This window comes from Achroia grisella, unplaced genomic scaffold (assembly GCF_030625045.1).
Source record: "Achroia grisella isolate CSIRO2021 unplaced genomic scaffold, CSIRO_AGI_Agris_v1 utg4642, whole genome shotgun sequence".
In the NCBI taxonomy this organism is placed as follows: Eukaryota; Metazoa; Arthropoda; class Insecta; order Lepidoptera; family Pyralidae; genus Achroia; species Achroia grisella.
Genome location: NW_026712875.1, coordinates 97,199 through 111,869, shown reverse-complemented (window position 1 = coordinate 111,869; position 14,671 = coordinate 97,199). Strand labels below are relative to the sequence as shown.

At 32.6% G+C, this 14,671-nt stretch overlaps 2 protein-coding genes and 1 pseudogene across 2 annotated transcripts; 2 read left to right on the top strand and 1 right to left on the bottom strand.

Annotated features, from left to right (window-relative positions):
- Positions 1-539: 539 nt before the first annotated feature.
- On the top strand, positions 540-1,445 carry LOC131845380 (probable H/ACA ribonucleoprotein complex subunit 1). The gene has a single exon (XM_059194432.1). The coding sequence runs from the start codon at positions 618-620 to the stop codon at positions 1,278-1,280; it is 663 nt and encodes a 220-aa protein (XP_059050415.1). The 5' UTR covers positions 540-617; the 3' UTR covers positions 1,281-1,445.
- Positions 1,446-1,963: 518 nt separating this feature from the next.
- Positions 1,964-3,427, bottom strand: LOC131845383 (ER membrane protein complex subunit 5-like). Its single transcript, XM_059194435.1, has 3 exons — positions 3,165-3,427; positions 2,827-2,879; positions 1,964-2,319 (listed from the first exon to the last, which is right to left on the bottom strand). The coding sequence occupies exons 1-3, from the start codon at positions 3,241-3,243 to the stop codon at positions 2,098-2,100; spliced, it is 354 nt and encodes a 117-aa protein (XP_059050418.1). The 5' UTR covers positions 3,244-3,427; the 3' UTR covers positions 1,964-2,097.
- Positions 3,428-4,123: 696 nt separating this feature from the next.
- LOC131845379 (sodium/potassium-transporting ATPase subunit beta-2-like) lies at positions 4,124-9,415 on the top strand (annotated as a pseudogene).
- Positions 9,416-14,671: the final 5,256 nt, after the last annotated feature.

The following is a 14,671-nucleotide window of genomic DNA, read 5'->3' as shown; positions in this document are numbered from 1 at the left end:
GACACGACGAGATAATAACGTTAAGAAATTGCTTAACTGCATAGAAAGAATACACAAAAAATATTTTCACTGACACTCTCTATATAAACTGTACATTATAAACACAATTATAAGTAAATATTAAATTATCATTACAAATATGCAACTATTAGATGCAATAAATTACATTTCATGACATTACATTCCACACAAGAAATTAATTTTATTTCAATACAACAAATAAATAACAGGATTTCATTTGAATTTACGAAATACGAACCTCAAAATTGATTTGTTTCACTGATTGACATACTGACTCACTATTTGTCAGTTCTGTCATTTTTAGTCAGCTTGAAAAAAAATATGAAAAGTTTTATTGCGGTATTATAAGGTATCGGTTAATTAAAATTAGTTTTAAAGATATATAACATATACAACAATAAGACAGATTTTATGTATTCATTAATAAGGTCAATTAAGAAACATTTAGAATTACCACGATTTGATTTAGCACTTTTTAGGATTGATTAGCGATTATTAGTGCAACATGGCAACACTGATAATCGCTACATACCCGGAAAGCGTGTTGTTTAAAATATTTTAGGTTATTTTAGTGTTTTGGACTTTTATATGTAAAAATGTCTTTTCGTGGTCGTGGAGGTGGTGGCGGACGTGGCGGCTTTGGCGGCCGAGGTGGTGGCGGCGGCAGGGGTCGCGGCGGTTTTGGTGGCGGTGGTGGCCGAGGACGAGGTGGCGGCGGCGGCGGAGGTGGCTTCAGACAGCAGGACTACGGCCCTCCAGAATCAGTTATCCCTTTGGGACATTACGGCTGGATCGTTCAAGACGACCTTGTGTGTAAAGTGGACATAGAAGACGTTCCTTACTTCAACGCACCCATATATCTTGAAAATAAAGAGCAGATAGGCAAGATCGACGAGATATTTGGCAATCTGCGAGATTACTACGTGTCTGTGAAGCTCGGAGAGAATATTAAGGCTAAGAGTTTTAAAGAGGGCCAGCAATTTTTCATTGATCCTGCCAAGTTGTTACCTTTGAAGAGGTTTCTGCCACAGCCGCCTGGCGCTAAGCGTGGTGGCGGAGGCCGAGGACGTGGTGGACCACGTGGGGGTCGTGGTGGTGGATTTGGGAGAGGAGGTGGCGGTGGCCGCGGCGGCGGGGGTGGATTCAACAGAGGCGGGGGTGGCCGAGGAGGTGGATTTAACCGCGGGGGTGGCGGTTTCGGACGAGGCGGTGGAGGTGGGAGGGGAGGCGGCCATAGAGGAGGCCGTGGGGGATGGTAGCGTTATCAACTATATATTAGTATATGAAAGTATTGACCGAGTGTTCATAATGTGTACATTGTTGACATGTGTTTGTGGATGGCCCTCGCCATTCAAAGATTTGCTAAAATATCCAATATTTGTGGATCTGATTATGATAATTTGCTAATTAATAGTAACTAAAATTATATGAATAATTTTGTCTATATATATTATAATTATTAATTTAATTATAATATACCGACCCATAAGAAATTGTCAAACTTTACTGAGCAAACTCAGTCTCTCTCAAACCATGATGTTTGCAAAATCACCAATCAAAATTAATGGCAGCCACCAGAAGTCAAAATAAAGAAGATAATTTACATAAGATGAAATAATAGCTACAGACACAAATAGAGATATGTCAGAATAAATTAAACTTTATTGTTAAATGAATACAATTTCTTTTATAACAATATCGAACTGTGATATTTTCAATGTAATGTTTGTATGGCGAGGGCCGACCTAATAATGTTATAAATAAAACTGTATTTTTAATCTTATCACATTTTATTTTATACAATTTACCCTTTAGAAAAATTACTGCTGTACCCAACATCAAATAGAAAAAGGAATTCCAATGTCAATTTAACTACTGGCATCTAATTGTGTTATTGTAAATTATCATAAAGTTGACTGAATTTGAAATATATTAAAATGTTTTTTTACATAACTTTAATAATATAAACATTACAACCAGTAGTAATACTAGTATATATATTAAAAATAATCAATTAATCCCTTCATACTGAACTACAATCTTACAACATAACATCAAAATAAATATATTTATACACTATTCTATATTCTCTAACTCTGCTTTACTAGAACTGGGTACATAGTCATAAGCTAGAGCTCTCCCTCTGTGGTTGAACATGTAGAAAGATGGTAGATTCCTTTGGTTCTCCCACCGTAATGTATTCAATTCTGCAGCAGCTGGTATCTCGCGTAATTTGCCAGCTATATTCAGCACACCCCACATGACAGCAAATAAACTTGCTATGGCTTGGATGACAATCTACAAAATAGACAATATTTGTAATAATATAAATAAGAAAATAATGTAGAGGATGGCTTTACCATCATTATAGAAATAGTAATTCCTCTTTATTCAAATAAACTCATTACAAGCACTTTTGAATAGTCATATAGTGGTTCTATATATTATATTATTTAATCTTACACTAGACTATTTCTAGAAATATTGATTAGTTTAATAGAAACTTATTGCTAGGGTTACAAGTGTATTTATTACCATCATATTGTTTTTTTAGGTTAAAAATCATGACCTATATTGCTTTATATTTAGTAGCTCTTTTTATTGTGAAAACAAAACAATTGAATAAATTTTCACATATATATTTTTGTTTGTAACCAATTATACATGTATAATTTTTTTTTTAATTTGGTAAGTTTGTAGACTGAGAAACAATGATCTAACATGCTTTAGAAGAAAAATATTAATATATAGATTACTGAAACTAGGTTTGATACATTATATAAAAAAAATAAAAATTATTCTTACATCTAAGGGCAATGTTGTGAATTCTTGTGAAGTAATCCGAAGGTATGAGCGATCTGTAAAAAATAAATATTTATTTAATGAGGGCTTGTTGTCTGCAATCTAAAGAATGCATGGCACTGAGAAATTAAAACAGTATATTTTAAGTGTTGGTAACTTATGAGAAATGAACAGAATTTACTGTGGAGCTTCATATAACATTGATTGTAATGTATATGCGAAAAAATCTAAAGTAATCTACCCAAAGAGAGTGAGGAGCATGGGAAATACGCCCAAAATGCTATAGGGTACAGAACATTTTATGGCAAATTTTATTGCCTATAATATTTTAGTACACTTACGTTGTGCTGCTGAAAATGCCGAGTGAAATAAAGAAATAAATCCAACAATAACAATAATTTTATTTAGTGACGATGCCATTTTATAATAGCAATCAAACAACCACAAAGCAGAGAAGAGAACGCATAAATCAAGATTCAACTTAGATGAGGCTTGAAAATATTTTTTTGTAAAATACGGACTTGATTCTTAAGAATTTCTAGTATTTATTAAATAATTGCAATTGATTCTCCAATTAGTCCGACATGAACTGACATGTTGTTTTTTTTAGTTCTGTTTATCATTTGCAAAGGCAAAATCAATTACAATCATACAGCTATTCTGACATGATAAGAAACATGAAGGTATGAAACTACAGTGTTCTTATTTCTTCAAAAAAGAACAACAAAGTCATTCACTTTGTGAAAAATACAGCGATTACGTTCTCATCAATTGAAACATCTATACACATTCTTTATATTTACTATAAAAAAATTATAAAATTGTGTACAATTAAGAAACAGTTACCAATGAATTTAGTAGTTAAAATGTAAAATGTCTGAAATCTCACACGTCCTAAGCCACACATTATATTTTTTCACCTCAGGTGGATATAGAATTGTAAAGAGTTGTTAGCAATGCCAACGGTTAAAAGATCTATATATATTTAGTAATATTCAGTTCCATTCAGTTTAAAATGAAAAGTTTTTAAAATAAAATTGAAAAGCCATTATAAGGACTATTTACTAAACCTGGGTTTGTGGATTCTGTCAACAAGTTGTTTGAAATGACTTGCTTCTAATTCTATATTTTACTGCCTTGATTGACATAAATGATAACCAATCAGTTTATTTGAATTTGATTTGGTAATGAATGAATGACATTGTCGAATGAAAGTTTGTATTTATTAAAATTGGTTATTTTGTTACTCTGACTTTTTACCGGTAATAATTATTTATATTATTTTTTTAACGTTAAAAATAGTGCATTAGGATAAAATAATGTATCGAAATCCTGGTTTGCAAGAATTTCAAGTGGAAACAAAGCCGTATAAGAATAAGAATGATTGGAAAAGGAAATTCGTTGATCACTGTTATAACGAAAATACGGGAGAATTTCTTGGACGAACACTAAAAGATGGGGTGAGTTAACTGCTTTCCCTATTTTTTTTAAATACTTAATATTAATTGTCGTTTTTTGTAGTCCATTTATTATAAATTTGCCAGAACATCCAGAAAAACGCCCAGCGTTCAGGGGCGTGGCTTATATAAATTTTATTTATGAATGGCTTGAATAAGTATACAATACTATTTAGATATATAGTTTAATAAAAAAAATAATTAAGTATTAAGTTCGAATAAGCTGCAGTAATAGTTAATTTTTTTTAGTTACATTTCACGTTATTTTATTGAATTTATATTTTTTTTATGTAACTGGAAACTCGTTGCCAGCCCAACTTTTCGTTAGTTGCAATTGCTTATTTTAACATAAAATACATGGTTCTTATAAAGATATACTTGAATAGCACACGGTATGTTATCACATAATGTTTGTTGTACCTCCATGTGTTGCCACTCTGAAGACTAACAAGTCATGTCTCACATATCTTTTAATTGCACTGCTATACCTACAAATTAAAACAGCTTAGAAAGCTGCTTGTCTGCTGAAATATGTAGAATGAAGAGACATTAATATTCTGTAATTTTACTGCTATATCTCACCTTTAAGTTGAAACATGGCTTACAAAGCTGCTTGTCTGCTTTGTAAGCCATGAAATAAGTAGAATGAAGAGAGATGTTTTTTTATTATAATCATATTGTGAGACAACACCTATACTAACTGGAGTCTGATATGATGCAGATGAAGAATAGTGGATTTAGTTGGAATTAACTGCAATGGCTTCTAGGGGGAACCGCATGGAGGTCAACCTGGCAGGGCAACTCTTATATGACCACTGTTGGCCTATGAGCATGATATGTGGCACTTAAGTATGAATATGATGGCACAGTGCCTGCAATACTGTCTGTGGGAATTGACCAATAGCTTATCCCAGTTAATGAGACTGGCTCCCAACGAGGTACATTTCTAGCAATATGAGGTAATTGCCCCTATAACTAACAATGCTTTTCTCCTATATGAAGATAGGTATAGGCCATTTTGTCTACTTCTGTTAGGTTTCTTCATCAATGATATGATGATTCTTGTTGCAGGACAACTCCTCTTATTCTATGTTATATTCTACACATGCCTCATAGCATTCTCTGCAATATGTTACGTAACATTCCATCAACACTTCATCAATCCTCGTGTACCCAGACTGCAGCAGGAGTATAGCGTTATTGGCACCAGCCCAGGGTTGGGGTTCAGACCGTTACCACCAGATGTACGGAGCACACTGATATGGTACAAGGGTACAGGGTACGACAGTTACAAGTATTGGGAGGATCAACTCATTGACTTTCTGTCAGGTAATGTAGTACAGAATTTAAATTATTAATTATTTATAATTTATATTATAGAAATCTAGTTCCGAATTAAATATATACATAGATATCATATTTTTTTTATTATATTATTATAAATACAAAAGTTTGTGAGTATGGATGGATGTTTGTTACTCTTTCAAGCACAATCTACTGAATGGATGTTGATATTTATCATCAGAATAACTTTACATGTATTTGAAACTGCGAGCATAGCAAGTTTTTTGAGGCCTTTGCATGTTTTAGTATGCCTTGCAGACCTGACTAATGCAGGTGATATGTGTAAATTTAAAATATTATTTTATGCATAAAATTGAGTTTACAAAAATCTATAAGAATTTAAATTCTATGTGTTCATTTTTTTTTATACGGTTGTGTGGGCTATTGCCAGATGTTTGTAGCACCTGTAGCACTGCGACCTACATAGATCTATTGTCCTCACCCTTTTTCAAAGTTCGCTACCTAGACCCGTCAGGGACTGAATCGGGTTGAAGGATATTCTTAGGAGCGATGGTTTTTATCTCCTCGAGAAAGAGTGTTAACTTTCCAAAGGAGATATTTCGTTTATACATGAGTGGGCTACAACCACAGATGTGAAGTTCCTCTTCAGTTTGGCAGAATCTGCAGATGATTGACATAATGATGAAAATGTTTTTTCCAGTGTACAAAAAGAAGGGTCAGACAGCTGGTGCAGGTCAGAACATCTTTGATTGTGACTTTGACAAGTTGCCACCGACTGGTAAGGTGTGTGACCTGGATGTGCGCGCTTGGGAACCTTGCATACAAGAGAACCATTTCTCCTACCACAAGTCATCTCCATGTGTCTTCCTCAAACTGAACAAGTAAGCCATAAAATCACTAGCTCTGCCCGTGACTATGTCCGCGTGGTATTGTGATCTAGCTTCTAAATGACGAATTTCCATAAAAACTTGCATCTCCTATTTTCCTTAACCCCCTTAAATATAAACTTTGAATATCATATTTATTGATATCTATTCAAGAGCTTAAAAATATGTTTCGAGCTTACAGCTTTAAAAATGACAATACTTCCATTCAATCTTTAATCTAGTCTCTCACCCCCTGACAATCCTTTTTTCGCATTAAAAAGTATCCTATGACCTTTCTTAGGGTCTGGACTATCTGTGTGCCAAATTTAATTTAAATCGCTTGTGTAGTTTTGGCGTGAAAGCGATTATTAATTAGTACTAGACAACTAATTTACTTAAATATTTCTTACCACAATACAAATCTAAAGAACAAACAAATAATTATATTTATGTATATAAATATTTGGACCGAGCGAGGTATCGACCCCCGAGCAACCTATCGAAGCAGCCATGTGTGTATTTTAAATACATATATGTATTTTATTACAGAATATACGGCTGGCGACCAGAATACTACAATGACACGACCAGCTTACCAGCGGAGATGCCGCGCGACCTACAGACACACATTAACACTATATCCAACCCTCTGCATAGGAATTATGTATGTTGTTTACAATATGAATAGTATTTATATATGGATACAGCATGACTTGGTAAGGTTATAAAGCATTTTAATACTAAGTAAGTTCAGTACTGCAACACCATCTAAATATATATAACTCAAAGGTGACTGACATAGTGATCTATCAACGCACAGCCCAAACCACTGGACGGTCGGGCTGAAATCTGGCATGCAGGTAGATGTTGTGATGTAGGCATCCGCTATGAAAGGATTTTGATTAATTCTGCCCGCAAGGGGATAAAATAGGGGCTGAAAGTTTGTATGAAACTTTGTCAATTTTAAACCGATCGGCCTGAGACTTTGTATGCATAAAACTACTATGACGTAGGCATCGTCTAAGAAAGGATTTTGATAAATTCCACCCCTAAGGGTAGGAATTAACGCGAGCGAAGCCGCGTGCAAAACTTAGTTCCTCTATAAAAATATAAGTGTGCAAAATATAAATATGTGGGTTTTGAAAAAGAGTGTTTTAATTTCAGGTGTGGGTGTCGTGTTACGGTGAGACCCCAGCCGACAAAGAGAATATAGGACCGATAAAGTACCTGCCCAGTCCCGGGTTCCCGGGCTACTTCTACCCGTATCAGAACGCCGAGGGTTACTTGAGTCCGTTGGTCGCGATCCATCTAGAGAAGCCAATGAGTGAGTAAAATAAGGACCTAGGTTGTGGGTTTGATTCTTATATAGGTGTGAGGGATATTTAGTAATGGGGATTCGTTATCCACTATCATATTGCAAATGTGACAAGTTTATCGACTTTCACACGGTCCGCACGTATATCCTTACTTACTTTTTTTTTAAATGTATTTTAAATAATAAGTCCTGGTTTAAATGGTAAACAGTAAACGTCAAATATATCCATGACAGAGCACTATCACATTAATATGTGGCACCCGCGATGCTATTTTGTTTTGCTATTCGGAAGGAATAAGCTTTTTCTTATTGATGATAATGAAATGGTGTCCCGGACTGCGTTAACGCTTGCGGGGCACCAGTGGTTGATGGTTCAATGGATGATAGGTTGAGCTTGAGGTCGGGTCAGTTTTCCCATCCTAATTAAATAACCAGGAATTAACCACAATGGTTTTCAGGGGAAACCTGAAGTGGAGTTCTACCTAACATGGTGCATAGAAATAGAAATAGAAATAATCTTTATTCAAATAAACTCATATTAAAGTCATATTTTGATTCTACCACTCATTCGGAATGGAGATTCATCACAAGAAGAATGAGCAAGAAACTTGTGTGTTGCTCTTTTTAATAGATGTTTTTTGCATAGTTAGTAATAGGGACACTAGACCCTATTATTAACAATTCTTTTCCCCCCTAAGGACTAAGTTGTCATACCTCCTATCAGGTAATTTTACTGACTACTCTCACCCTACAACCGAAATATTGTGTAAAGCAGGCTGCTAGGCAGCTGAAATAGGTGAGACTGATGTACCCATTTATTAGGGACTTTTTACAGTCCAAATCAAATCAAAAAAACATTTATTAATGAAGGGAATTTTAGCCGCTTACGAGCTTGATGTTTATAGTATTATTTTTTTCCCTACCGTCCAGTTCACTATACATTTTGAATTGAGAACAACTGGCAAAAATCTCAAGTGAATTTCTTTTTTTTTAGAAGCCAGTTTATTTAGACACCTGTGTAAGTAAAAAGGTCTATCTCTATGATCATCAAATAATATTGCATTTTACTTTTCAGCTGGTATAGTAATAAATATAGAGTGCCGCGCGTGGGCGAGAAACATCAAGTACGACAGGCGGGAACGACTCGGAGTCGTCCATTTTGAAATTATGATTGAATAATCATGAAAATGTACACAGAAACATAAATACTACGATATTTTCATAAAAATGTAAAATGAATGGTGAACCTCTTTTTAGTTAATTTAATCATTTCTTATTCTATGTGTAGTAGCAGAACTACATTGTTCTTTACTTTCAAGTTAATTTTGTAATGTGTGAGAAAGTGACAAAATATTGACATGTCCAAATAGGTTTGTAGGAGGTTTTTGTTTTTGTGAATAGGGAGTTTGTATTAGACAAAGCATTTTTAGATGTAAGGTGAGTAGATCTGAGTATCTTCAGGGTTACATTCGTCTTTACCCGGGGGTAGGGTGCATGCTAGAGGGCGTAAAGATCCCGCCGTAAAAACTGTCTCCATTTTTCATAGTGAACAATCTTAAATATTGCATTTAGTATGCATTTTCAATCACTTAATTTTTTGATCAAATTGTTCACAATTAGCAGTTGATACTTTTCAATCAGTTAATTTTAATGAAATTGTTCATAATTAGCAGTTGACACTTTTCAATCACTTAATTTTGATCAAATTATTCACAATTAGCAGTTGATACTTTTCAATCACTTAATTTTGATCAAATTATTCACAATTAGCAGTTGATACTTTTCAATCACTTAATTTTGATCAAATTATTCACAATTAGCAGTTGATACTTTCAATGACTTCATTTTGATCAATTTGTTCATAATTAGCAGTTGACACTTTCCAATCACTTAATTTTGATAAAATTGTTCACAATTAGCAGTTGATTAATTTTAACCAAAATGTTCAAAAAGGTGATGAGCGAAGACTTAAAATATTATGTGAGATGATGTTAGCTAAATCAAAGTTGTTTATTGATATAAATAATTTTTAGTTCCAGTAAAATTTTAAATAAAAGATAATGTGACTAGTTTGGGCGCAATATACTATCTATTTATAGACTATTTGTTAACAGTAAGTAGAAAATATTCGTATATGGCAAGTTTTTAAGTGCATAGTGCCACATGATCTGTCACTGCCTACGTCCTATCCTCTCTCGGGTACAGACCTGATTGAAAAATACTTATAATTATAGTAATATGAATTTCAGTCATTACTTTACTGTAAATGTGAATTAAAAATGTATTTCAACACACTTGCTCGTAAAGTGGATCTAATTTCAACGGTTTATTATATATACAGCAGCTCATAAAACACGCGTGCGTTATAAAGGTAAATAGTGCAGTTATATTCCATAACAGCATTAATTGCTATTGTTTTCAAATTTCGAAGTGACCGTCGCACGTTGTTACGATGACTGTTATAACACACTCGGCTCTATTACGCCTCGCGTGTTATAACCATCATAACGCTCATGTATCGTAAAGTACTATTATATAAATTTAGCCACCGCTATAAAATAAGTTATATAATACGGCCTGTGCCTTGTAAAGTGTGTACTTATAAAAAAAATATACTTTACTGTACATGTTAATTAAAAGTGTATTTCAACACACTTTCTCGTAAATTGGATTCAATTTCAACGGTTTTTAATATATACAGCAGCTAATGAAACAAGCGTGCGTTATAAACGCAAATAGTGAAGTTATATTCCATAACAGAATTATTTGCATTTATTTTCAAATTTCGAAGTGACCACCCCGTGTCACTAGCCTGTAGAGAGCGCGTCATTTTAAAAAAGTAAAACGGCGGGAAAGCAACTATGGGCAACAGTTTTATGGTTGAGTATATTTCAAATGAAGTGTGTTGGATAACGTCGTACGATATACGTGCGTGTTTAACACACTCGCCTCTATTACGCCTCGCGTGTTATAACCATCATAACGCACATATATCGTAAAGTACTATTATATCATTTTAGCCACCGCTATAAAATAAGTTATATAATGCGGTCTGTGTCTTGTAAAGTGTGTACTTATAAAAAAAAATAAGACATGATTTTCAGCATTTGACCGTTGATCTTGCATTTTATACTGGCAACATTGAATAGTTATATTATTAGTTTAAGGAACACTGTAAGACATTTTGAATCTCAATAATCAACATATATAGTTGATTTTGCACTGAGCAATAAGTACCTAGATAAAAGACTATGTAAGTATGTCATCCGAGCCATAGATTTAAGAGTTTGATACTTATTTTTTTTATATATTTTTTTTTATATTCTGTTCAGTATTGGTTTATATTTCATTTCGGTATCTACACAAAATATTGGCATGATATAGAGAACTTTATTGTAGACACTCTCTATAGTTTGTTAGTTACATATTTTACTGGAATTTGTATTTATCTGTATAAGTACTGTATGACTGATAAAAAATCTCAAAACAATATAATTTGACAAAATATAATTAAATTTTTTTTTAATCGTTTAAATTAGCTAATATTTAAATCTACCTCTATCTAACTATTAATATATATATAACTGAATTTGACAGTTGCAGTTACAAACTGACTTGTATGTTTCACAACTTGAAATGTGAAATTATTTATGTATAATTATAAAACTGTTAATTTCAAACAAAACAATGGCAACTATGTTACATAATTAGCAGTCCGATCCTTCATAAGTAATATATATCTTCATAATTATAAGTAATTATATAAAAAATTATATTACATTTTCCGTCCATACATAGGCATATGATGTTCTTGTTATATGCTATAATTAACCTCAGTATGATGTAATAAGACTGATTTACCTATATTACCTATTCTAAGACTAATTGTTTTTATATATTTTTTTTTATTTTTATATATTACATTATCATATCAATTTATAAATGACTATAGTATGAATATATAATAACATAATGATTAAAGTCGAACTAGAAATCATGTTTTAAATATTTTAGATTATGTCGCTATGGTCTTACTTAAATATGCATACTGTGTTCATTTATTTATTCACTTAATACAATATAAACTTACAGCTAATTGCGATTTGTTTGTATCGTAAAACTATTATACTTAAATATATACACTACTTAGCTATATAAAGACAGGTACATTCTTATTTAATTTATTATAGAAGACAAGGCTTCTGAACGTTAACATTTTGGACCACCCCAAAATAAGTTAAGATATGGAATCGAACAGTGTATGGTTAATTAATAGTAAAGGATTATTTTTTCAATACGAGATTAAGATGTATGATCTTTGTCTCTTCACTGGGGTATAAACTAATAAAATATTAGAATTTGACAGGGCAACTTGACTCGTTTTTGTTTATCGATAGAACTGTATTTTTTTATTATATTATGTATTCCTTATCTATGACTTTTTAATAATAAAAAAAAACATGTATCTCGGTAGTCCGTCCAATGGTAATTTGTGTTCCATATTTAAATTTAAAATACTTTTAATGTAAGTAGTTATAATTGGCGCTAATTGTAATGTGTCATTGAAAGAAATGCGCAACGCGCGTCATTGTGCCTTTTATGTTTTTTTAATACAATAAATTTATTATAAAATTGTAATTTGTTTTCTTTTTAAAGTAGGTGAGTAATTATAAATGGCGCTAATTGTAAGGAGTCATTGAAAGAAATGCGCAACACACGTCATTGTGCCTTTTATGTGTTTTTAATACAATAAATTTATTATAAAATTGTAATTTGTTTTCTTTTTAAAGTAGGTGAGTAATTATAAATGGCGCTAATTGTAAGGAGTCATTGAAAGAAATGCGCAACGCGCGTCATTGTGCCTTTTATGTGTTTTTAATGCAATAAATTCATTATAAAATTGTAATTTCTTTTTTTTAATGTGGGTAAGTAATTATAAATGGCGCTAATTGTAATGTGTCATTGAAAGAAATGCGCAACGCTCGTCATTGTGCCTTTTATTTGTTTTTAATACAATAAATTCATTATAAAATTATAATTTCTTTTTTTTAATGTGGGTAAGTAATTATAAATGGCGCTAATTGTAATGTGTCATTGAAAGAAATGCGCAACACACGTCATTGCATCTTTTATGTGTTTTTAATGCAATAAATTCATTATAAAATTGTAATTTCTTTTTTTTAATGTGGGTAAGTAATTATAAATGGCGCTAATTGTAATGTGTCATTGAAAGAAATGCGCAACGCTCGTCATTGTGCCTTTTACGTGTTTTTAATACAATAAATTAATTATAAAATTGTAATTTCTTTTTTTTAATGTGGGTAAGTAATTATAAATGGCGCTAATTGTAATGTGTCATTGAAAGAAATGCGCAACGCTCGTCATTGTGCCTTTTACGTGTTTTTAATACAATAAATTAATTATAAAATTATAATTTCTTTTTTTTAATGTGGGTAAGTAATTATAAATGGCGCTAATTGTAATGTGTCATTGAAAGAAATGCGCAACGCGCGTCATTGTGCCTTTTATGTGTTTTTAATACAATAAATTTATTATAAAATTATAATTTGTTTTCTTTTTAAAGTAGGTGAGTAATTAGAAATGGCGCTAATTGTAAGGTGTCATTGAAAGAAATGCGCAACGCGTGTCTTGTGCCTTTTATGTGTTTTTAATACAATAAATTCATTATAATATTGTATTTTTTTTTAATTTTATCTAGAGCAAGTAGATAACATGCAGGTTACCGCCGCATAGTATGAAACTACACGTTAGTTTTGTTGGCATGTGCCTCTTTTAAAAGTGTTACTCGAAATCTATTTTTTTTTTTTATAATGTCATATGCGTTGGTAATCTGTTTCATCCATTTTAGAAGTTATGAAGGATGCTTTGTAAATTGTTGGTTGAGATATGGCAGTGAAGTTACAGAATACGCAGGTGGAACACTTGAGCTCCTAAATGGGTAACAATACATATAAATACATGATAAAGTTATGTACACGGTGCTGTTTATATTTATAGGCGGCTTGTTTGCCATTGCAATTACAAAGAAAAATATTATTTGTGTAAAACAGTCCAAGCTCTTTTTTAGTTATATACTTTAATTTAATTAATTATTACCTGTTATTATACCAATGCTTAATTCTGGTTAAATTCTAATGACAATGTAATTTTACTTACATAGGTGTCCTAATTCATACGTAATATTCTCTATTTATGTAGGTATATAAATATTTTCCTACACCGAAGGTCATATTGTATCTACGGTTCTTTCCCAATACATTTTTTTTGTAAATTCTATTAGCATTTCTGGGTGTTAATAATATAAACAATTATACTCATGAAAAATGTTTATACTGTGCGTGGAATCGAACCCACGAAACTTAGAATTAAAGCGGTGTGCTGAACCGCTAGACCACAGCCGTCTAAAATATTTAGGTACAATCGAAAGGCTCGTCTCGTCTCCGTTACAAGAGGGTCCTGGGACACTACAATGTAGGTACACGGCGCGGCGCGGGCGACAAGGTTTGGGTTTGTTCCAAATAGTAGGTATATTACTAGCTAGCCGCCCCGGCTTCGCACGGGTGTACATGTATTATATATATTAACCTTCCTCTAAAATCACTATCTATTAAAAAAAAACCGCGTCAAAATCCGTTGTGTAGTTTTATAGATTTAAGCATATGTAGATAGGGACAGACAGCGACAGCGACTTTATTTTATACTAGCTATACCAGCGACTACGTCCGCGTGGAATTTAACTTTATTTTTCTAAAATAAAAGTAGTCTAACTTACTCCTTATTACATCAGCTACCTGCCAAAAAGTCCCGTCAAAATCAGTCCAGCCATTTGAGAGATTAGCCAGAACAAACAGACAGACAGACAAAAATTGCAAAAAAATGTTATC